The 25,419-nt window shown below is 42.9% G+C and overlaps 1 protein-coding gene across 1 annotated transcript; it reads right to left on the bottom strand.

The window, feature by feature from the left end:
- Positions 1-363: 363 nt before the first annotated feature.
- On the bottom strand, positions 364-23,018 carry otud4 (OTU deubiquitinase 4). The gene is made up of 21 exons (XM_031756773.2): positions 22,613-23,018; positions 22,136-22,219; positions 18,827-18,877; positions 18,697-18,743; positions 16,716-16,788; positions 16,360-16,441; positions 14,287-14,449; positions 13,898-13,949; positions 13,720-13,816; positions 11,493-11,557; positions 11,289-11,389; positions 11,104-11,204; positions 10,859-11,024; positions 10,477-10,609; positions 9,144-9,215; positions 6,369-7,047; positions 4,895-5,566; positions 4,274-4,314; positions 3,185-3,851; positions 3,001-3,077; positions 364-2,460 (listed from the first exon to the last, which is right to left on the bottom strand). Exons 1-21 carry the CDS (start codon positions 22,751-22,753, stop codon positions 2,035-2,037), a joined length of 3,990 nt encoding a protein of 1,329 aa, XP_031612633.2. The 5' UTR covers positions 22,754-23,018; the 3' UTR covers positions 364-2,034.
- Between the last annotated feature and the right edge of the window lie 2,401 nt (positions 23,019-25,419).

Raw genomic sequence — 25,419 nt, 5'->3', positions numbered from 1 at the left:
GAGATTTTTAGTATGAAACTCCTACGTTCCCTTGTTCTCCAGTTATTGTTTTCACAAACTTGGGTGTTCACATCTCCCGCCTGCCCAACAGCGACATTGAGCTAAGCTTTTCAAAACAAGGTGGTTAATCAGAGATTTCATTGAATTACATCATTAAAAACTGCACATTGTACTTATGTTCTTTGTCTAATAATAAAGTTTGATGACCTGAATCAGTTCTTCACAGCACTGCAGGCGATGATCAAAACCCATGAAACCTCTGTGATCACCCCCCTTCCCCAATATTTTTATAAAGAGGTTTGTTGTGCATTGCAATAGTTACTATGATATGCTAATAATATGCTAAAAGATTCTGAAACTTTATTCACCCAAAAACCAACCAACAGCTCCAGAGGCAGCATCTGAGCCAAAGGTTTATTTATTCAACCACATAGAAAATCAAATCCAAACAGCACGTTTTTGTTCTGTACAGCAGTGTTTCTCCGAGCACAGAGAAGTAAACGCAGCAAACATAAGGCACTGGATCTGAGGTTAGACGACCAGAAACCAGCAGACAGACCTGAAAGAAAAATGTCCATGCACAACTCACAGTGACCAACAGCCTGATGGGCGCTAACAGCAGCAGCAGTTCTTACACTCCTTTCCAGCTCGCTCCCCTTGGCTTTTTGCTTCTCCCCCCCGCACTGATCCACTGAGCTCCCAGCATTTATAACGACATAAAAAACAAACAAGACAAATTTATCTTTGACTCATCAGAGGAAGACTTCTGCAAATAATTTTAGAGAGAGGAGCAGACGGAGCGCTTTGTGTCTGTGCTTACCTTAGCATAGAGACATGGGCACAAACAGCTAGCCGAGCACGCCCATTTAAAGCTTGTTAGTGTGTGCAAAAAGTGAATCTGGGGTTTGATGGGCTCACCTGTGCTAAGCTAGCTAGCTGTGTGTAAAAACTGCAGTGGGAAAAAATTTGGTTTAACTTATATGATGTCATTTATATACAAAAATGCTAACTTTCTCCCAACAGTCATGACTTTTCCCACTGCTTTGTGCTCAACTAACTAGCTTGATGTAAAAATGGGAGTGGAAAGAATTTTTTTTAAAAAACATATGGTTTTAAGAGAGTTACTAAAAGATTGGATAGGAAATAGGAAAATGCTACTTTATACCTCAAGGTTTTTTTGCTAAGCTGTGCTAAATAACTATATGTACAAGTGAAAGAGTATGGTTTTATGCAAGTTTTTTTAAATGTATCATATAGAAAATTATACTTTACAGTCATGACTGATTTCCCGCTGCTTAGTGCTAAGCTAACTAGCTTGATATAAAATATAAGTTTAGCTGTTTAACGCTAGTTAACATTAAACTGTGATAATAGAAATAGAGGGGAGAGTATGGTTTGAGTTACTAAAATGTATTAATATAGCAATGGTAATTTATGCCTTACTGATCCTTTTTCACCATTTTATTTATGAAATGATTATTGTTCTATGCCAGTGTCATTACATTGTTTTTTTAATGTAGCAAAATGCTACTCAGTCTTCGCTGATTTTCCGTTGCTTTATGCTAAGCTAAGCTAAACTGCCACAGACATGAAAGCGTTTCCTCTCAGGCAAGAAAGCTAATAAACATATTTCCCAAAATCTCAAACACACAACCAGTAAAGAAACCCATACATTCATCATGTCAACACAGTGGGTAACTTTTTTTAAATCATTCACAATCCTCGTAAACAAACTTAGAGCTCGACATTCATTGAATCCATTCGTCTGAGTGATAAGAAATAGTGCTAACATGCTATGCTAATGCACTTAAAAGAAAAGAGGAGGATAGTGTTTATGTTTTGATACAAAGCAATAAGCTTGTTGATTTAGAGGCAGCAAAACACAAATGGAGTTATAGATTTTCCAACTCGGGTCCAGACTGCATTTCCATGGCTGCCAGTCTACACCAATCAGATCTCCAGAAAAAAGCAAAAGAAAGAAAGAAAAAAAAAAAAAAATCACCACCTGTGTCCTCTTCTCTCATTGGCTCAGAGCTAATACCTTTTCTCGCGAGCCCATCCCATGTGGGCAGGGTTAGACTGAATATAGTTAAACCCCACCCCCATATCTCTCTCCTGTCTACTCCTGTACACCTCCCTGGTTGGATCGTAGCCACCCCTTCCTCTGCCTCCTCTCCCTCCCCTTCCTCTGTAGGGCCTCCTCTGCCCTCTGTAGTTTGGCACCAGCACTTTAAACGCCTCCACCTCCTCCCAGTCATCCTCCGTGCTGCAGCCCACAGAATGATTGTCCGCCATGGTGACAGGCTTCATGTAGCCGCTCCTCTGGCTCTGTTCATACACGTTGGTGGCGTGGACCGGTTTCCGGGGACGGTATTGTGACGGAGAGCCGGGGCTGCTGCTGCTGCCTTTCATGGCTCCCATGGAGACGTCCTTAATGTGCGGGTCAGAAAGCAGAGCAACCTGAGAGTGAGACAGAAGGAGGTCCTGTTACAAGAGGATATGATGCAGCACGCCTTTCAAAATAAAACACCTAGTAATAAAAAGCTACCAGGACGCTCTGGAACGTCAGACTTTCTAAATAAAAGCCACAAGGTAGAGAAATTTAACTGGTTTCTTTAAACGCTCAGATTTACATACTAAGAGCCAGTTAGTTAGCAGGATGTTAAAGGATGGGTTTTAGTGTTTTTGTATTTTCAAAATAAAAGCATACAATTTCTTAAGATCTCATTGAGATGATTTGATGTTGTAACAATTTTTAAAACAAATCACTTTGTTATGAAAAGCTACCAGGGAGTTCAGACATGTGACACTTTTCACATTATGGAAACTGTCAGATTTCCATAATGAAAGCCAACACCTGCTTACAGGAATTTGAAGGATGCCTTTCAGTGATCTTTTACAGATAAAAGCCACTTCTAACTACTTATTAGATATCAGTTTAAAAATCAAAACCCGAAGTTAATTTGATTAGGTTATCAAGTGGCTCTGAAATATACGTACTATGGGCATGTCGTTAAGTGGCGGATCCACCAGGAGCACCGCTCGTGTCAAACTCTCTCCCGGATCTCTCTTGAAGCCTATCAGGAAAACAAAATGAATTAAAAAAATTTTTCCACCTGACAGTTAAAAGAAAGCTATAACAGCTTGAAATGCAAGGACTTCATCCCCCAGAATTCCTGCTTACCATAATTGGATGGGACCATCACTGATCGGTTACTGTTGGTAGTGGGAACGTTAGGCACAGCGGCGCTCTCCAGAGGACTGGAGATGTGGATGTTCCCGTGGCCAGGCATCGTGTCCCCGTTGGTCGGCTGAAGCTGGTGCTGCTGCATCGCCCCCTGGCTCACCTGGAGCTCCTGGTGGGTGGATGCAGTTTGGTATGCCAGAGAGGAGGGGCTGTACGGACCCATGGCTGTGGGGTACACCGGGACCCCTGCGCCCTGATTTGGGTGGTAACCCTGAGATGAAGGGGAGGGACCCGGGTATGGCGGAGGTGGGGAAAGATACCCAACTGAGTAGCTTGGGTTTCGTGGAGGCATCTGTTGCCATGGCATCCTGGGGGGTTGTGGCTGGGTGATGGGGTACCTGGCCTGGTTGAAGGAGGGTTCAGCCGGACGGGGGGGCTCATCGAGCACAGCCTGATTGTCATACTGAGAGGGCACCGGTGCTACAGTGGGAGGGTACTGGTGAGGCGGGTAACCCTCCTGTGGGTTGCTGGAGGTGTTGGAGGGGGTGTTAGAGGGAAGGCACTGTGGGGACGGGGAACGGGAAGATGGCTTGGGCTGCATGGCATGGGCCTGCTGCAGGGGGACGAGGTACAGGTATGGTGGGTATATGGGCATAGAGTAGGCCTGTAGAGGAAGAGAGCAGAGGCAGGACTCAATATCAGCCCCCCATTATTTTACTTTGTTTAACATTCATCAAAAATAACTTTTAGCTCTTAAAAAAGTTTTATTATTTTAATAAAACTAAAGTACATCTTGTAGTGCTTGGCATTATTTTTACATAATTTACCACATTAAAATCTGTGTAAACAATACCTGTTGCTAGGCAACCGGGCATTCCGCATCAGAAGTCATTGTTTACGTGGTTGTATTTTTTTGTTTTATTCCAAATGTTCCCAAAATACAGCACACAATGAATCAATTTGTTAACAGAAAATGTGAGATGATGGGCTTTTATTTTAACACAACCCTCCATCCTCTTCTCCAAACCTGGTCTGTGTCTTGTGGGTGTGCGTTTGTGTGTCTGTTGGTCCAGGCTTACGTCTTACCTTAACCCCCAAGTTAAAGAAAAACCTCAAGATGTTGACGTCTGAGGAGAAAAAAAAAAAAAACACACAAAATCCTGATCAGATATCTCGTTCATGGTGTTGCTCACTGTACTGATACATCACAGCTTCTACTTTTACCGCATGAAAACATTGACCATTAAACTACAAAACTAATCTCTAGTCTATTTTAGCTGCTTCGTCTCACAGGGAAGCACCAGCATGTTTTTTGATGTCTAACCCTGCCTGTATGGTGGCCTTCGTGCACATCTGTGATCAGAACAGAGTATTTTCTTTGCCTAAATGGTGCAAAAAGAGTTTTTGTGGAAGGACAGGTGTTTCCCACTGAGGGAGTCCGTACAGGACATGCAGTGCTGATTATATTAGGACGTGGATATTTTCTCATGTTTTCAAATCTGCTGAAACACTTTTGTCATGCCTCATTTTTTTTCATTATTTTGTTTTAGTTTGACAGTCAGCACCGTCTTTGAATATACAGTTGCGAGTCTCAGAGTACAACACAGGCATGGCTCTGACGGCTGATCTGATTATTCAGTTTTGATTATTCAGTTTAACCAGTTGACGTGGTTATTTATAATTTTAGGACTCTTTGGTGTGGCTCACCAGTGGGCAGGTCGTCCCCGGACTTGTTGGAAGAAAGGTTTGGAGTCGCAGCTATCTCGCCTCTCTCTCCCTGGGGGAATCCAGGATAAAGGAGGTCCTGGTAGAGCTGGGACATCTGCTGCAGGGGGACGGGTCCGGGGAGGGGCTGAGGAGGAGGAGCAGTATGAGGGGGGTGAGGTGGGGATGGCTTCTCGGAGGCAAGTGGAGTTTGAGACTCGGGTGCAGACTGGAGCTGTTGTGGTGGGGCTTCGGTTTGAGTCTGGGGAACAATGGTGGAGGCAGAGAGAGAAAGGGAGGGATGTGGGACTTGGGAGGGGTGAGGAGCCTGGGAGGGGTGAGGAGCCTGGGCGGGGGGGTGGGGAAGGGAGGCCTGGGGGTAGGAAGCCACAGGAGTGGGATAAGAGGTCTGAATGTGGGGCTGGAGGTCAGTCTGAGGCAGGACAGGTGCCTCTGTGCTGGACTGCGGCTGATCCTGGGGCTCGTTCAGCATCATGGGTGGGCCCAGGATTTGTGGTAGAGAAGCCTGACTTTCAGTCTGGATTTGGGGTAAAGAAGACTCTGTTTGTTCCTCAGCTGAGGGCACAGAGACCTGGGTCTGGACCTCAGGTGGAGGAATTTGACTTTGGAAAGCTTGAGATGCCATCAGAGGGCCTCCAGATTTTGGTAAAGAATCTGAAAGAAAGAGAGAAGACATGAAGACGAGGGTAAATTACTGATGTGCCAGTTGCAGATAATTTACCAATTATCTGCCTAGAAAAAATACAAAACAGTCAAAATTAAGCACAAACTAAGGGGTGAGATCAAATATCTTTCATTAAAACTTCAAATATATTTGTTATCTGTTAATCACATTACTACTTTCAGTTTATGTTTATTAAAATCTCACTGAAAACTGAAAAGCAATCCTCAAGTCAAAAAAGCTACAGTTCCTACAGGCTACAGGCTGAGTGAGTCCAGGCCTACATTAAAATGCCCAACAGCAGAAATAAACCTGTTACAGCACAGTACAAAAATCCAATTCAGCTTCTTTGGATCATTTCACCCTTCAGAACAACTCTACCTGTATTTTCTTCTTTCATCCTTCACCTGCTGGAGTTTCATAAAGGCTTAAAGTTGAGAATTATAAGGGGCGTGGCCACTTTCGCTGTTAGCTGGGTGGGTACTAGCCCCAAAAAGCCTAGTCACAATGACTATAGCCATCGTTTAAATTGTTTACTACCAAACACCCAGAGCCGGGAAACACCTGGGCAACCCTAAAAATACTGGAATGGTAATAAACAAAGCTCTTATTTTGAAAGGCACATATGATTCAAAAGGATTTTAACCCCAAAATAAACTTAAAAATAGTTTTTACTGGTTTAAACTGAAAATCTGTTACTCAGGGTCAGTCTGGGAATATCTGTGTATTTACTTCTGTGGACAGCCTGCAGTCTAAACTGTGACACGAGGCTGAAACTGTGAACAGATTTCTTACTTGTGGTTGGAGGTGGAGCAGGTGGAGCCTCCCGGACTTCAGCTGAAGGATGAATTAGGGAGGAGGAGGAGGGTGGAGTCTGAGAGCGGAGGAGAGAAGTGATAGGTGGAGAGGAGCGGGCGGCAGGGAAGCCTGGTGCAGCTGTGGGTGGGGAAGCGATAGGAGTGATGAAAGTGGGAGGAGGAACTGAGGAGGAAGGAGGAGGAGAGGCGGTTTGCTTAGGAGGAAGAAGAGATGCAGGGGGGGGTTTAGAGGATGAGGAGGAGGTGGGTGAAGCTGCGGGGAGAACGGGGGTGCTGTAGGAGAAGGCGGATGATGGGACAGAGGGAGGCAGCGGTGCTTCGCTTTTTGGAGAAGGTTTAGCAGTCGGGGCAGCAGCAGGAGGAGGAGGAGAGCCTGACGCAGCAGTGGCTGAGGCGTAGGAAGGTGTGTTTGTTTTAGCGGCCGGAGCTGCAGAAGTGAGTGGCAGGCTGACAGAGGGGCTTGCGTTTGGCGTCAAGGCCTTGACAAAATTCAGCCCCGAGGGGGTGGAGTCAGAAGGCTTAGCAGCAGGAAGGGCGGGGCTGGTCATGGTGTCAGGTGTAGTGGTTGTAGAGGTTGCTGTAAGAGGCGGGGTGGAGGATTTGGGTTTGTCCCCGGCAGAAGGAGAGGGAGCTCTGACGTCTTCAACGGGGCTCTTCTGTAAAAGGACAGAGCAGCAGCGATCAGACTCCAGGTTTTAAAATCCGGACGGTCCCTGAAGGTCTCAGGTAACACTTCAACGAGCAAATGCACAGAAAAAACACCCGCTCAGCTTCTGGGGTCAGGTGGAAACTTCAGATTTGATAGATCATATATGGAGTGACCACATTCTTCATAGTGGTATGAACAGGTATGAACCAAACTAGGCATTTTCTAATTTTCAGAGGTTTTTTTTATTGATTTAAAAATCACCTCATGGTCTCACTCTGACAGCCCCCCCTCACTATTTCCACAGGAGTTAATCACACTTCATTCACTGATCATCAGCGAGTCGAGCACCTCTATAAAAACAGAAGTTTTGTCAGTTTGCTGGTCTGCAGCATTCAGGTGTGTGATAACACAATGCTGTAAACTTCCCATGAGAAGTCCCAGCAAATTCACCCTGAGGTCAGACTGTACAATGCAAAAAAACTCTACCTGCATGCTAAAGGTTAAAGTTGATGACAGTACAATCAGAAAAAGGCTGAAGAATCATCTCTTGTTGGAATGATTGTTGTCTCTCTTAAAGAGCATGGCAGCACAGCTTATGTTACATCTGAACAAACCACAAGACCTCCTCTTTAAGTGTTCTTGTGTAAATGCAGGACCCTGTATCAGCTGTCCGACACACAAACCTGGCCGAAACTCTGTCATGCAACAGGACGATGATCCAAAACACCAAAGCCAAAATACAACCAAACAGCTAAAAAAAGAAAGTAACCATGAAGTCCAGACCTCAGCCTGACTCAAGTGCTGTGGTGAAAACTTAAAAGAGTATTGCATAAATTACCGTCAAACCTTAAATGACTAGAAGGAACGTTGTAAAGAAAAGCAGGTCCTCCTCCACAGTGATGTGAGAGAATGACAGTCTCAAAGAAAGTCTGTCCTACAAGCTCCTGAATGCTGTGCTGTACGAAGGACTGCAAACGCCTCACGAGCTGACAGCGTGTGATTACTTATTTTAATTTATTTTCTTTATTTTAACTTATATTTTGTATTTATCTTCTGTTTTATTGTTTATGGTTTCTAAGTATTTTAATTTTTTTTCAGCAATCTAATTTTCTTACAAAGCCTCCCGATAAGCTTTTTAATTTGATTTTCTTTATTAGCATTTCATCTCATTTTCTAATTGTTCTCAATTTAATTTCATGTACTCTAATTCTATTTGCAGGCTTTTCAATTTTAATTTAATTTCTTTGATGTTTTGTGTTTTTAATTTGAATTTCATGTCACTGCTGATTATTTTGTTTCATCACTTTTTCTTCTGTCAGTCGTCTGTGTGAAAGGTGCTTTACAAAAAAAGTTTGCATCAGTGTATCACTGAGCCTCGGCACCAGGACGCTTTTAAACCTTTTCTTAAATGAAGACACAAACGTTCGCCCGCTGCTCCCATTAACAGTCATATACGCACTAACTGAGCAGGCTAAATCATTCACAGCTGAATGTGAACAATGTCACATAGCATGCGGTGCCTTCTTGCGCTGGTGATTAATGTTAGGGTGTTTTCACACCTCTGCGGTGTTTAGTCTGTTTAAATCAAGCTCTGGTTAGATTTCCCCTTTTTATGGGGCTGTGCAGATGTGAACACTGTACAGAGAGTACCACCTCCAAAGTACAGTTCAAAACGAACAGAGCGGTTCGTTTATGGTGTGAACGCGATCCAACGCCGATCCAAACCAACTGTTACTGTAAGCTTGAGCTAAAGCACGCCCTGTAGCCTTGTGTTCTTTTCTATTCTCTGCTGGAAGGTCCTACAGATGTGCAGCGGTCTGTGCGGGATACCAACTATGGGAAATGAATGTGAATTCTCCATTTTCTCACACAGCATCTTCTTCCTGTATTTACTTGCTCCCACACCAGAAGCATTAGGCCAATGTAGTGATGCATTCTGGTCCACTTGGACTTTGCGTGAATTTTTCTCTGTGTGCAAACCAACTAAACCGCGAGGGAAAAGCTGCAAGTTTACAAACTCATCAGCTGATTCGGACCAGAGGAAATGGCCCTAAGAGTGTTTCTGCATCATAACATCTCTCCCCGTTTGTGGTCTGAACTCACCGTCTTGTTCCTCTGAGATCGTTTCTTCTCTCCTTTCCTCTTCCCTCCCTCTCCCTGCGTCCCCGGCTGAGACTGAGGGGAGAAGAACAAACATTAGAAACATTAAAAATGCAAACCTAAAAACATCTGCTGAACAAGAAACAGAGTGAGCATGAAGAATTAAATCCAAACTCTCATCCTTCCCGGAGCATCATGTATCAGCCTCTGAGGAACTCGGAGGAACATTTTCAGATTTCGTCACTGATACAGAGCCAATAGCAGCTCTGATTTACCGGCTTTTACGTTTCCTAACAGCGAGCCTGGAGCTCATTAAACATTTTTACCATATGGACTGCTTGCTGTGGGTTTTCTCTGTATCCCATAAATGCACTATTCCCCACATCAGTCCACATCAATACTCCATCAAAGAAACACAACACTGAGGAAAATGAAGGAAAGGAAACGAAGCAGTGAAACAGTGAAAATAGTGTCTGTAAATGTGAGTAACACTCCTGTCTGGCAGTCAGAGGTGAGCAAAGTAGAAAATAAACATAAAATCCTCAGTAAACTACGACATGATTTGGCGCCTGCATGCTCCACGACAGGTCAGAATCCATGTCGGCTTCTGTTTCTCCAGCTTACAGATGAGTTTCCACGTATTCTGTTGACCTTGCTTCTGTAGGAGACTTTGATTTGTTCCGCTTTGAATGCCTGTTGAAGTTTTCAGTAACCACCAGCGGCCATGTTTAGCAACACGCTGCATCAGCGCAAACAAAAACAAGATACTGCTGGTATTTACAAAGAGAGCACAGTGACACGATCACGTGTAAGAGGCACTGACCCCGTTTCATATGCATGTCTGGGTGTGCTTTTCTCTGTATGCTCCTCTTGTTGGTGTTTTTAATATTATTCACATGTGTAACACAGCACAGCCAGAGCTGCCAGGCGGGGAGGAGCAGAAGCAGTGAAGAAGGGAAAAAAAACAGGAGAAAAATAAAATAAAAGTGTGGAGGAGAATAATGAAATCACATATGCGACACACAGTTTGTGGCTAACTCTACTATTTAATGTAATAAAAGCAAAGAAAGAAAAAAGTCTCATGTCTCATCTTTTTGTTCTCGATATTAAAATGAACCGTCCGCGTCTGTGTTCAGCTGTAAAACTGAACACACCTCTCTGCGCTGTCTGGGAATCATCAGTGAATCTGGCCCCAGATGTTTAAACATCAGCTTGCCTTTTTCAAACGGTTAACTGATCAAACGTTTGGACCCAAGTAAAACCGGGCCGGCCCAGCCTCAGCAGGACGTTCAGGTTAATCTGGACCTATCATGAAATCAGCCTCATGTGAACTCACGCCGAGTGCGGGGAAGCTGTGCTCGTCTCTGAGCTGGATCTCCACCAACGCCACGTTTCTCTCCTCCTCCTCTTTGGCCAATCGTTGCTCCTCTGTCAGACCGAACGCCACCTCCGCTGCGCCCACGGACTTCCTGTAGAAAGACGCAGAAGAACTTTATTTAATCCAAAAAGCAACAACAGCAGCGTAAAATGAAAAGAACCGCAAAAAAAGAAATAATAATCGAGCTCAAAAACAGTCAATGATAAATTCAAAATGATAATTATGCTTTATATAAACCATAGAGGAAGATTATGAAGGAGGGGTATTCAGTGATCGTGTCATTGTGTGATCCAGCACTGATGTATACAAACAGAGATGACACACACGTCCACACACTGACCTGCTGGTTTTGGCCCCGCCCTGCTCCTCTACGGTGGCCTGCGGGGGCCAGGAGTGCTGCTTCACCATGCGGCCACCTGAGCCCGGCGCCGCTGCCTGAGAACCAGAGGACGATGATGGCCCGATGGACTTCCCCCTTCCTCGGCCTTTTCCCCGCTCCTCCCACTCTGAAGGAGAAAGAGAGTTTGCACAGACTGCACTCATGCAATAAACCTATAACATACGTGTGCGCGCACGCATGTTCACCTCCTCCATGCCCGTTGCTGAGCCTCTTGTCACGGTTGCCCACTTTGCTCCACCCGCTGTCATCACTGGGAGGGCGGACACTCCACAAAGGCACCACCTGCCTTCAAACACACATAACAAGACTCGTCACGTCTGTGCAACCTCCATGACACTGAGCGTGTGCACGCGCTGTTAGTGTGACCTACTTCCTGCCCAGATCTTCTATGTAAACGGTCACTGGCTGGTTATTGGCCGGCACCTCCTTGATGACGGCGCTGTAGAGCCGATTGGTTCCCTCGAGACGAACCTGCAGGTGACGCACAAACAGCGTGAAAAATACACTCGAGGAGGATCGATCCAACACATGCACGCGCACGCACGCACGCACGCACACACACACACACACACACCTGGCAGCGGTCTCCTACAGTGAACTGCATCCCAGCAGCGATGCAGTAATCCATCTTCTGCTGGGCTAAAAGAAAAGAAGAAAATAAAACATGAAACATTCACGTTTTCCTTTTGTTAAAAAAATGATTTTCTGATCACTTTGAGTCCAAAAAGTGTTCAAAGTTCCCCTTCAGATCTTTTATCCCCAGCCTGACGTCTGTTTTCAATCTTCCTACAAAATCCAAAAACACGGCTGACTGTCACACTTTCAGCTTCTGCACCACCTGCTACACCACCACCGTTTTGCATATTTAAACACACAGGTTATCACATCCAGCTGCTGCTGCTGCCAGCAACAGCTGTGTCCAGCTAAGTGGAGCAGCGGTCCTCCGCTTTAACGATCAGTCTGAGCACAGACGTCCCGTCTCATCGACAACCCGGGACGGCGCTCAGAGCCAGTACCAGTCATTCTCTTAGTAGACATTAAAATTGTACATCGCCTTAACACTTCTGACCTCATCAGGATTCATGCCTTGTTCTCGCGTTATTGCATTCACAAACTCAGGTGTCCACCCCACCTGCAGGCCCACTGGGGTTATGACTATACCCGATCAGTTACGACCGAGGCGTAAAAATGTAGTCAACATCGAGCCCCGACGTGCTGTGAGGAAGTTTGAACTCTTGTTGGCAAAGAAATACTTTCAGAGAGCTGGCTGACGCGTACTTGTTGCCAAATGCAGCGCTCTGATTGGTCAGATCTGTTTATTCGTGTGTGAAAAAAGATTTAAAAAATGGTTTGAAAAAATAAACGCCTCAAATCTGTCCAGTGAAGTGACGCAGTCAGTGTGAACAGCTGTAGTTAAGATCAGGCGAGTCTGAAAATGATTTTAACACATGAAACATTCACCCTAATTTTACATGTTCGGCATGTGAAGGAGTTTAGTTTATATTATATAATCACTGATGTACAGAGGACGCAATCCAAAAGTCAGTAGAGGATTATCAAAGCAACCTCCAGTGAATGACAGCTTTTATAAACCGTGTCAGCATAACTGACGCTTCACAGCAGGTTTATAGCCTCAGGTGTTTTCCCGTCTTTTGGAATTCTCAGGAATCTTGAACATCCCAACAGAATTCCATTGCTGTGCAGAGAGTTAAATACAAAGTCCATAACTGAAAGTTGTCCCAAATGCGCAACTCTGTAATAAAGTGTCCACATTGAACATTACAGTCTGACGACCAGTGGGCACTTTGAAGTAGCCCCGAAAGAAAACCAAGCCCACCTTATGAATTAGAAGATGACATCATCTTAATGCAAATCTCAATAGTGAGTTTGCATTGCTATTTAAGTCTGAGTTAGTTTAATGAATGTAAAACTGTCTCCTTTGAGTCTATATTTATACGTAATGTGTTTGATTGTGACCTCTGCAGCTGACAGGGTTTCCCAGCATTTATCCAGCACCACAGTAACACCTGAGAAACCTGAAACACTTCCTGCAGACAGCTTTCTGTGGTTTCAGTGGGAGCTTGCGACACGCTTAGCAGCACTCACTCAGGTGTGATGCACCAGCACAGGTACACATCATGCACTCCCAGCATATTTCTAACAGCGGCGTCCCTGCAACACCACAGGAACCAGTGTCTGTCGGCTTCTCTCCTCTCTCTGCTCACATCGGTTTGCTTTCAGCTCAGCCAAATTCCCAACTAAGCTATCCTCGTGTTTGCTTTTGTCAGACCACTGTAGGAAATAGTACCACCAACATGGTCCGTCATAACCAATGCAAACCTGCCTTTACTTTTAAGCAATCTTCCGCTCTGCTTCTCTTCAGTCACCCCTCCAAGGAGCCGGACGTTCTTATAATTTATTAAAGTGTTCTTGACCCATCCGTGACCATCAGACTCCTGACTGCTGCTTACAGCTGTCACAGTGCTAATGTGCAATAATGCTGCATACCCCCCAGCCCACGCACATGTGGAAACACAAGAATGTGTATTTACTTTTTACTTAGTTTTTAAACTCATGTTGCACTAGTTATTTTTATCTTGTGAAAATGTTCATCTCAACAAACATGTTTCATCATAACGTTGACCTTGTGTGAACTTGCACACGACAAAACGGATACTGAAGCAGGTCGTTTCTTTGGACATCGCCCTTGGATCATCTGACTACTTTCAGACGCATGCTTTGTTTGTTTGTTAACCTTGTGTATGTGTGTGTGTGGTTGTGTCTGTCTCTGGGTGTGTCACCTCTCTTGGACTTGTGCCAGACATCGTACTCGACATTTCTGAGCAATGTCGGGTTCAAAGATCGCCTCACCCTCTGAGGCAGCCCACGCCCACGGCCCTGTTACAGACACACACACACAATTCAGTGACAGTACTACACTGTGTGGTTGTCATAAAACATGTGTTTTATGAATGTTACCCTGTAGCTTTGGTTGTGCTTTGTGGAAGTAGAGCTGGTTCCATTTTCCACCCTGAGCCATAAAAACAGACATCATGAGATTATTAAAGCCTTAAAGTTTTACTGTGTTTGATAAAAGGAGCTGAGAACACTTACAAAGGAAATAAAGTGTCAATATGTCCAAATAAGTAGGTAATCAGTTTTTAGTATATAAAAGTAAATCAATAACAATGAGGAAATTAAGTAAACAAAAAAAGCAGCCTGTGAATTCACTGCCAGTAAATAAAAATGAAGTTTGAGTGCTTGTTTACTAAAAATCAGGCACAAGGTGCTGGATTTTGACTCATTTCTCTTCACAGTAAAAATTATCATGCAAGTTAATAAACCGTTGCTTGATGCCAGTTTCCTACCACAGCGCCTCGTCTACATCCAGGTCGGAGTCGTCGCTGCTGGCGCAGGCGGGCATGCAGTCGTCGCTCAGGAGGTCGGCGGGTCGGCTGCTCCGCTGACAGGAACCCAAATAGCTGCGGTCCACCTTAAACACGCCTTCGTACAGCAGCTCGTACAGGACGGCTGCAGGAGAATCACACAGAGACTCAGGCTGGGGGTTTTCTGGGGTTTACTGCCGTGTTTGTGCGAATCACAGGAGGTCTAATTATAGACTGAAGTCTAACTTTTGATAAGAGGTGAGACAGAAATTCAATATTTGAACTAAAAAAAACCCCAAAACAAACAGAGTCAATGGGTAACCCACACTCTGTGGGCTCTTTCAGTTTCATTAAACTGTAATCACTGACTTACTGTCGCTCTTTATAGGCTGCATTTAAGTGGATGGATTGATTATGATGAACAATCACATAATAATAAAAGACTGTCATGTTGGGCGAGCCTCTACTTTGACTGCCACCTTTTTAACAAAGCATCAGACCCCTACTGTGGGCCTATTTGAAGAATAGCCTGTAGTCCCTTTTCCACTGGCGTCTACTTGGCTTCACTCTACTTTGTTTCAGTCGTTTTCTATTACAACTGAGCGAAACCTCAATGTAGGCAAAGTCGTTATAGCAAGGCAGCCCGAAAGCCCCACAAGCTCTTTGTACGCGACACAAACACAACAATGGAGGGTTGGTATACCTGCTGCTCAGTCCACGTGGCAATTAGGTGGTATTATCCGGTACCTACTCAGCCAGGGTTTCAAATGTGCCGAGTCAATCCGAAGATGTGACGTCAAAAGATGGAATGTCAGGAAGGCCAGGAAGTGAAAACACCAATGAGCCATGAGCCTTCACAAGAATTTTTGAAACCCAACCATGAGGAAAACGGCTGCACCACAACATCGTGGTCCAGCGACAAGGTGGGTTTTAGCAGCAGGTGTACCATCACCCTGATGACCTCCATTGTTGCGTTGTGTTTCTGTCGTACACAAATGACGTCAGGGGAGTTTCGGGCTGCCATGTTGAACTATTTTTGATCTGGTACTCAATGAGACACGCTTGTAATCGAGTAGAGTTGAGACGAGCTGGGTGGATGTGGGCCATGACCCCACTCTACAAGGTTTCACAACTTTTAGAGATATCATGTTCACAGACAGAACGCTACATAAAAAACGTGACCTTCACGGCAGAGGTAACAAATACGTTTGATAGATGATCCCGAGGTGAAGATTTAAGGGGGAAAGTGGTACGAGGGCTCAGGCAGTAAAGCATCTACCAACCAGAAGGTCGAAAGATCAATCTGTTCCTTTGGTCTGGTCCAAGTATCCTGAACTCCCACGTTCTGACTGTGTTGTAATGTTAGATGAAGTGCTGCATGAACGTGTGTCTGTGACAGGGTGAGTGAAGTGAATCAAGTTTGTAGTTTAGAAAGTGTTCTGAGTGAGCAGACACCTGCTTGCTGCTCACAGACTGAGTTTAACTTCTGTGTTTATGCTGCAAAGTGTCAGTTTTGTCGGGTCGCTGGACTTCAGAAACCCAGATTTACACTACAGGAAACACTACAAGCTTACGTTACATCAAGTTAACTGCCAGTAATTAGACGACAGCTACTGTTAGAGATGTCAAACAGAGACATCAGTGTTAAACGCTGGACACACAGCAGCATGAATCTGAGAGGCTTTCCAGGCTCTCCTGTGATTGTTCACCCTTAGCAGAGTTAAGACAAAACCAGTTTGTGCACCGTGGTTAATGACTCACGCTGCTCCTCTTGCACACTGACTAAGGGAAGTGTTATGAAGATTTGAGCTCAAAGGGTTTCCTCGGTGTGCCACAGCCTTACACTGACTACGTGGTGTTTGGTTTATAATTTGATCTCTGTTCTCTCATTTTCTCTGCCGTGTGCCCACATTTTGATTTATGTTCTCATCTGTTTGTTATGAATTCACTGAGACTTCTCTTCAGTGATGATTATCCTCCCTGAGAGGATCTGCAGGATCAGTTAAACTCTTTTCTGGTCTTGTTTTACAAACAAATGCAATCACAGACACTCACACTGGCAGAGCGCGGTGTTCTTGATCCGGCTGATGGGATAAACGCTGTCATAGTGATTCCCGTTCAGGAAGCACAGCTGTACCTGAAAGATGCAAACAAACGTTTCAGCTTCAGTAAATAAATGAGTGGAAATTGAAGCGAGAAGAGCCTGAAAGGCTTCGGGATCTTTTTTTTTTTCTTTCTGTTTTAAAATGTCCGGTAAAGACAAAATAACAAGCTGTGTCATTTGAAGAATCGTTGTTATCATCTCAAAGCTTCCGCCTGACAGCTTGTTGTATTTTCTGGAAGTTTTCCTCCGACAGGAAATGCAAATGGTGTCTCTAACTAAACGCTCGGCCCGAACGCGTCCATCTCACCTTGTCCTTGAAGTTGTTGCCTGTGATGTTGACGGCTGGCTTGCCGGGCTCCTGGAAGATCAGAAAATCCCTCCTGCAGGAAGAGATCAAAAGAGAAGGAGAGAGAGAGGAGAGGGGGATGAAACGAGATGACGAAGCTTTGGTGACTCATCGTTTTCACCATCTGATGCTAAACTCGGGGGCAGGGACGCAGATTCCTCCGACTGTAAATGAGGACGAGCTTCCACACGTTTGGACCCAGAGAGTCAAAGCTGTCACATCTCGGATGATTTCACCACCACCTTGGGATGCTGCTACATATCTGACTGAGATGAGCATTCCCGACGGGCTGCCCTTTAAAGCCTAACTCAGGGTTTAAGTGTTGCCGTGTCGACAGACTGATGGTCGCTCCCGACCTGTTAAGACCCCCCCGAGCCTCATTCACAAACATTTCACAAGCAGATCATCGTCAAACTCTGTGAACGTCTCAGACTGTGCGTCCAAACAAAAGATGAAGGTCTGGGTGTCTTAAAAAACTTAAATGCACATCTTTAAACTAAATAAAAATAAATGTTATTTGTCTCATTACGTGCAGTTTCCCAAAACAGCTGGCAGCGCTGCTCCTCAGCCTCCTTTTAGATGCTCGTGTCATTTGAAAGTGAAAATCTTTGGTGACTTCCTTCAGTTATCGCAAGATTTTCAGAAAACTTGACCCTTGACCTTAAGGTCGAGGTCACCGAGATACAAACTTGTCCAAGACTTGTCATGGCAACAATACCCCGTCAGTCTTTTACAGCTAAGGGGTAAAAGCCCAAATATAAGCCATCTATTCTCTTCTGCTCACTTGCAAATGCCATATTATCAAAAACACCTCACAGAGCATTGGTCCTCTGTTCAAAACCTGCACCAATGAAACTAGAGGAAGGAAGCTCTGAGCAGCACACACTCAAAAAGACTAGAGTTTGAAACCTGGATGCTGACAGAGGTGATTTTAGCTTCTAAAAACAAAACAAAACATAAATGCCTCATAAATTAGTGACTATTGTTAGTATGTGAATAAAATATCCAAGTATCACATTTGCACTGGCCACTATATTAGATACACCTTGTTCGTGCCATGTTGGACCCCTGTTTGCCTTAATTCTTCGTGGCAGAGGTTTAAAAGGCTGCTGGAAACATTCCTCAGAGATTTGGCTTCATATTGACATGACAGCATCACACAGTTACTGCAGAGTTTTCAGCTGCGTGTGTAAATCTCTGCTTCTACCACATCCTAAAGGTCCTCTGTTGGATGTCTGGTGACGGTGGAGGCCAGTAAGTATAATAAACTGGTTCAAGAAACCAGTACTATCTGAATGTTGGAGGAGAAACTGAGACTCATCAGGCCAGACAATCATCTACTGACCAATTTTGTTCAGCTTGTGTGAATTTCAGCCTTCCTGTTCTTAGCTGGGAGGAGTGACACCCAGTGTGGGCCTCTGCTGCTTCATGGTTTAATGTGTTGTGCATTCAGAGATGCTCTTCTGCATACCTTGGTTGGAATATGAGTGCTTATTTGGGTTACTGTTGCCTTCCTATCAGCATTCTCCTCTTAAATCTGACATAAACAAGGCGTTCCCTGCATATTCTGTCAGTTTTTGAATTATTCTCTGTAAACCACAGAGATGGTTGTCGGGGAAAATCCCAGCAGATCAGCAGCTTCTGAACTGCTCAGACGAACAACCACGCTACGCTCAAAGTCACTTAAATCACCTTTCTTCCTCATTCTGATGGTCAGACTGAACTTCCACAGGTGGTCTTCACCATTTCTCCACACATAAATAGACAGAGCTGCTTTCATGCGATTGGCTGATAAGACATTTGTCTTGAAGTGGCCAGAGAGCGTAAAGCTTTATTATCCACAGTGAATACACATGAATCTCAAACACTGTGCGAAATCCCACTAGGCTTTCTGTCGAGTTAAAGTGCAGCTCTCTGTTCAGAGACCTCTGATCTCACTCACTTGTACATGGCGGCCAGCGCGTTGATCTCCACCTCTCCCACCCATTGCTGGAAAACAGAGAAAACTTTATGAGCTTTCATATTAAAATGGCCCAGCATGTGAGAACAATAAGAGTGTGTGGTGTTTTTACCTGTGGATCCTGAAGCTTGCACAGGTAGTCCTCAAAGTCACCTTCAATAAACTGCAACACAAAGACAACAGTGACTTTTTTAGGCAATTTTTTTCCCTCAGCTTTCGCAGTTATAAAAAAACATGATGTCTGAGGCTGAAAACGAAGCCAAAATAAATCCGCCACTTCCTCTAAAGGATACGCAAGTCTGTCCCCACAGACTCCAGTGTTACCATGTTTAACTCTGCAGCAGAAATAAACATGTTTACAGTCGACCAGACCACACAAAACTTAAAACACCACAGTCAGAGGTAACTGTATTTAGCCGTTTAGCCAATGACATGCTGTCGAAAGATATTTTTAAAAATGAATTAAAAAAAAAAAAAAAAAAAACTATCAGACTGTACTGCCTCCATGAAGATATTTAAGAAGTAAACAAGTGAAAACAAACAAACACACACAAGAAATAAGTTTTTTGATGAAAAGGGACCTAAAACATTTCCACTCCTTCAGGAAGTGAAGACAGCAACATGACAGGTGGAGCTTTAATGCTGTTGATCCACCTCTACGCCCCATTCTGACACCAGCTCACAGCTCTTGCTCTGCCAGCTGCCCAAAAGGCACCCTGGGAAATGTAGTAAAGCCCTGCAGCAGAGCAAGTTCATCACCACTATTAAAAAAAAAAAAAAAACACACCAGGAGCAGCTTTTGCTTTCATTTCCTCCTCATGTGTCACTCAGGGAGTGAAAACCTGCAGAGTCACTCGACCGTGATCTGTGATTCACAGAAGAGTAAATCAACTCCTCGACAGCAGTTTGAGGGTCCAAAAACAGCCAAAACTCTGCTCTCAGACAGGAAACGTTTGAACCTTTTCTGTCTCACCTTTGGTGTGAACTCACTAACTTTCAGTTCTCAGCTGTTGAAAACAAAAACATGACATTTAAAAAAAAATAAAACCTGGCAGTTTATATTATTTATCAACTAAACTAAGCACCGATTAGTGTGAAAAATAACCAGCAGGATCATGATTACCTACAGCTCTGTTTTCATGCATTAAAACAAGACCGAAAGCTCGAGCTTTCACACGTTTTCTTCTATAAATAGAGAAGCTGCGGCTCGTGTGAGAGCTAAAATGAGCCTCGTTTCTCAATGTTAGGCCACAGGGTGACGTCATTATAGAGAATAAAGCTAAACTAAACAAACAAAAAGAAAAAAAAGCTTTAAAATTCTCTTAACTTCAATTTTTATTCATGTTTTTACTTGTCTTACTTTCCGGACTGATGATTTACCTCGACTGCGCTTGAATAAAAGCTCGGTCCGGCTCTTTAAGAGGAAAAACTAACCCTAAAAATACCAGAAATATTAATGTTTTGGTCAGCATGGTCACATTTGTCAACACAAACAGTGTCGGGAGGCTTCGGTACATCTGCTTATTGAGACTCGAGACGCATTTGTTTTGATTTATTATGAAGTCCCTGACAACCACCAGCCACACCATCATGAAGATAAATTACAACTGAACATCTCTGAACAGGTGAAAAAACCTTATTAACTAAACTTAGATACATTAAAACGATGTAAGGACCTCTCAGTAACAATAACAGGTGAAGAACGCAAACACATGCTCAGCAAAAATTACTTCTAAATATAATACAAGTTCAAATTCTCAGTGCTGAGCAAACATGGTGTAAGCACCTGTTACATCGATATTTATTATTCATGTAATTTATTAGTTAGAAGTCTCAGACCTCACAGAGGGGATGTTTACACCTCCCAGGATTAATTATAACACACAGGTGGGACAAAACTAAGTCACCTGATTGAAGTATATATATATAATGTTTAACAATCACCTTTGTTTGAATGCTGTGTGTAATCAGTATGAACGAGTCACCATCTGAACTTATACTCACTGGCCACTTCATTAGGTACACCTGTGCACCTGCCTGTTCACATAATTATCTAGTCAGCCGGTCACATGACAGCAGCTCAGTGCATTTAGGCATGTACACATGGTGAAGATGACCTGCTGAAGTCTGAGCCCAAAAATGGAGAAGAAAGTGAAATCAAGTGACTTTGAATGCAGCATGGTTGTTGGTCTCAGTATTTCAGAAGCTGCTGATCTGCTGGGATTTTTCAGCACAACCATCTCTGTGGTTTCAAGGTCCGAAAAAAACAAAAACAAAAACCAAAGACAGAAAATATCCAGTAAGCGGTAGGTCTCTTGGTAAAATGCTTCGATGATGTCAGAGAAGAATGGACAGCCTGCTTCACGTTGATAGGTAGGGAACAGCAACTCGAATGACACCGGGTGTCACTCCTGTCAGCTAAGAGCAGGAAACTGAGGCTACAGTTAACACAGGCTCACCAAAAATGGTAAACAGGACTGGAAAAATATCACCGGATCTAATTTGAGTCTTAAAATCCTACTGCAACATCTAGATAGTGGGGTCAGAATATTTTCTCAACACATTTCCTCCACAGATCTCAATCCAGTAGAGCACCTTTGTGATGCGGTTGAGCAGGAAATCAGCAGCAGCTGCGTGATGCTATCATATCAACATGAACCAAAATCTCTGAGGAATTTTTCCTGCTTCTTGTTGAATCTGTGCCACAAAGTATTAAAGCAGGTCTGACAGCAAAAGGGGATCCAACCCTGTACTACCAAGGTGTACCAAATAAAGCAGCCGCTAAGTGTATACATGGGTAAATGTACAGATAAAGAACTGAATTGTACGTAATGTACAAAAATATACAAAGTATCCAACCTATACGATATACTGACTCTAAATTCTGTGGTTTTTGATGTCTTTTCATAGGTATGAGTGCAGTTATTGAAGTGTTACCCTTTGCCTTTCACTTTAGTTTCCAGGGTATTTGCATGTTTCAGTTTAGTTGGACTAGTTTCAGTGTTCGTTGTAGTCGTTTTTTATTATCGTGGGGTTGGTGTCATTTTCCAGGGGCAGATTTAATAAGTTTACAAAAGATAGTACAATGAAAATAGAACATCTCATGACACATGGGCATCCCAGTGTCAATAAACATCAACGCCAAAACCACCCGATGACTACTGGGTTGACAGATTTGCTTAAACCAATAATCCTGTTTATTATTTCCCTTTAGTTACTTTTCAAACCAGACAGTGTGGTTTCAGTTTCTTTTTAATAAAATGTTCTCTTCCTTTCTATGAATTCAGTAAATGAAAAAATAAAATATCAAACAAATTCTTCCCTAGCAGCTAGTTTTCCCACAAAGCTGCACTCTAGCTGGAAAAGTAAAAACACTTTGCTCTCCCACGATGTTGTTTTATTTTGGTGCCACTGTACATACCGCCTCATAGGTGTCTCTGTTCTGCTTCAGAAACTCCACACACTTCGCCCTGACTTTAGTATGAAGGCTTTGGCAATGCAGCACCTACACAAGAGGGGTCAAAAGTGAACACAAACAGACATACTCAATATAAATATTCTCACATATATTGTGGAATTATTACATTTACAAATCGTTAAGAAGTTGTAAACAGCTGACCTTTGCAGTCAGAAGCCTAGTAGAGACACTTTTGCGTATACACGCCGGAAGTGCGATTTAAAAAAAGCCGCAATTAAATTTTTTTCATGATTTAAAGTTTATTTATTTGTAAATGTAGTTCTGAGTCTAAGCTGAAACCAGAGTTTGTGGGCATAACTTTAGTTCGGCTAACATTAGGACACCGCAGCAGCACACCAAACAGACCAAGCCCAGCTTCTCACCTGTGCTAAGCTAAAAACTTACTAAACGTTAGCATTTTTTGCAGTTTTCCTGCTTTACCTGCTCGGCGACAGCCCGAAACAAACAGGACCCGTCTTTGGCTATCTTCTTTCGATGCAAACCGATCGATTTCAAGTAGTCATCCATTAATTTCTCGATACCCCTCTCGTCAATACTCTGCATGCTTCCGCCGCCGTCCATGCTAGCTGGGGGCTAGCCGCTAAAGATACCTGCGTGTTTTGCACGTCAAGCGGGGCGAAACTTTGCGCTAAAAGTTGTCAATATCGCCACCAAAGAGAGTTACATAACGACATCTACTAGCTAAAATGAGTTAGCGTCAGCGGTGACAGCGTCCAGTTTCGTTTTCCTGGAAGCCCGGTTCATCCCGCTGACAGAATCCCAGCTTCAGAAAGTGAAAGTCAACTTTAGCTCGCACGGTTAGCACGCAGGCTAACAGCTAATAACACGCCCCCTTCACTGTCAAACTCGAACGGAACAGTTTCTACAAAGTAAAAGCCTCCATTTGTCAATAACACTCGATTTATTCATCGTGAAATTAGCTCAAAGACTCCTCAGTGTAAAAAATATGTTACTGAAGTGATGAATTTAGTAATAGTACATTATTTAATAATAGTACATCAGTAGAACGCAATAAAAAGTTCTGTTCACAGTTTTTCTGACATAATTCATCATAAAACAAAGACTTCCGACAGTTGCTATCAAAATAAAAGCAAACTTTGAACCTCAGGATACGTTTAAGGAGACATAAAAATAATTAATAAAATAAACAAACAAAAATAACAATAAAAATGAAATTAAAATGGAAAAAAATAATAATAGTAATAATACTTTTAATTAAATTATTAAAATATAAATATACATAAAACCTCTTCTTTATAAATTCAAAGGGAAACAGCCTGATTTTCCTTTAAATCCTGTAATTTTTTTCCACTACATAGCAAACATTTGGATCTTTCAGAGTCACGTTTTCTTTTATCACTGGAGTAAGTTCAGGTTACTTTATTTCTATGCACAAGTAGATCTGGTCTCAAGCACTGAGTCATCCATCCTTACGTGCATTCACTGACTGTATGCAAGATTGCAGAATGAAGAACACACAAAGCCTTTAAATTGTCTTGCTTATAATTTAATTAAACTTTGATGAATGAGGCGATAAAATTACATCATTTCCCAAAAAACGTGAAGGTATTTTTTTTATGTAATTTCTGAACTGAGACCTTTAACGGCTGGGTATGATCATGACAAAGTTTTTAGAACCTTTATTTAATTTATTTTTTTTAAAGACAGAAATATAAAAGCCTAAAATTATTTAATTCCAAATTCTTCTTATAAAAAAAGGAAGCTATTGGCAAAAAATAAATAAATAAACAAAATACTCATATGAAAATTATTTATTTAATCTTGTTTGATTAAAATTAAAATATCGTTTTTCAAAACCTGTATTTTACTTTATACACCCATTTCATTGTCTTGTGTTTAGCTTTCTCCAGGGCGTTTTACAATCATATTTTATTTATGTATTTTTATTAAACATATATTTAATAAAATTTTGTCTTACTGAATATTTGTGAATTGTTCTTTTTATTGTGTTTTTACTTATTTATTATTTTATTTTTGCAACACAGAATCTTATCAAGTTTTATTAAAACCAAAGCATCTTATTTTCTCTATTAACTAAAACAAGGTTGTTAAAATAAAAATAAAGTGGAAAAAGAGGCAGTTTAAATTTACAAACAGCGGCATCTTTCATTATAGAAAATAAAATCAAGAATTTAAAGATTCAAACAAGAAGATTTTGTGAACTGAACCAAACATAAAATGTGCAGATCTCAGCAGCTCAGCGTAGTCTTAATAAAGTATATAGAAATAGCAGGAAGCGCCTCAGTCACTTGACAATTTCTTTTCTCTCTCTCAGTCCTTTCGAGTCCCTCTTTCACTTTTCCAACCCTCAGCGGTTCTTCATCTCTTCCTGTGACTCGCTGCAGTATCGATTTTCACTCCAGTAGAGCGCTCGGAGAGAGGCTGCATGTTGACTGGCACTCTGTTCATGACTGTGCCTGCAGATCTCCCTTCCAGCCCAAGGATGCCTCTTATTTAGGCATGCATTCATTTAAGATCCCTGTTAACAATAAGCATTCTAGTTAACGCTGATGACAGTGCATGCTGTAGATGCTCAACTCCACCAGTCAGCGGGGGGGGGCACCACATCTCCAACCGCTTGAACTTAGCAGGAATCCCGGTTAGTACATTACACCCTTGCATATTTACCGTTAGGAGTCTATCCCATCAATCACCGGGTTAGAGGCAGTACAAACTGGGCAAGTCTAACACAGAAATACAGACAACCATTCACACTCACATTCACACCTATGGGCAATCTAGAATCACCACTAACATGTCTTTGGACTGTGGGAAGAAGCCAGAGTACCCGGAGAGAACCCACGCAAACATGGGGAGAACATGCAAACTCCACACAGAAAGGCCACATGGTCAAGTGGAACTCACAACCTTCGTGCTGTGAGGCAAAAGTACTTTTGAAAATATACATTTTTGAAAATGGTCCATCAACCCACTTTCAAGCCTTTTTGTTTCCACACTGAAATGTTCAAACTTTGCACCATAAAACTTTCATGCAAAGAAAAAGGAGATGGTTGAGCAGAAAACTAGCTGGTTTGAAACCACAGCCAAGGCTTTAGTACCAAAAACAGCAGTTCAGTTCACCTAACAGCCACTTGAGGCTGCCTGGAACAGTGAGTCACTCCCCACTGACTCTCATGTTAAGATGTGTAACTTTAGAGCAGAATAAACATGTTTACAGCCTGACATGAAGAACAGTTTTGGTCTCA

This window comes from Oreochromis aureus, linkage group 3 (genome assembly GCF_013358895.1).
Source record: "Oreochromis aureus strain Israel breed Guangdong linkage group 3, ZZ_aureus, whole genome shotgun sequence".
NCBI classification, from domain to species: domain Eukaryota; kingdom Metazoa; phylum Chordata; class Actinopteri; order Cichliformes; family Cichlidae; genus Oreochromis; species Oreochromis aureus.
The sequence above is the reverse complement of the archived record's forward strand: the minus strand, read 5'-3'. Positions and strand labels throughout refer to the sequence as shown.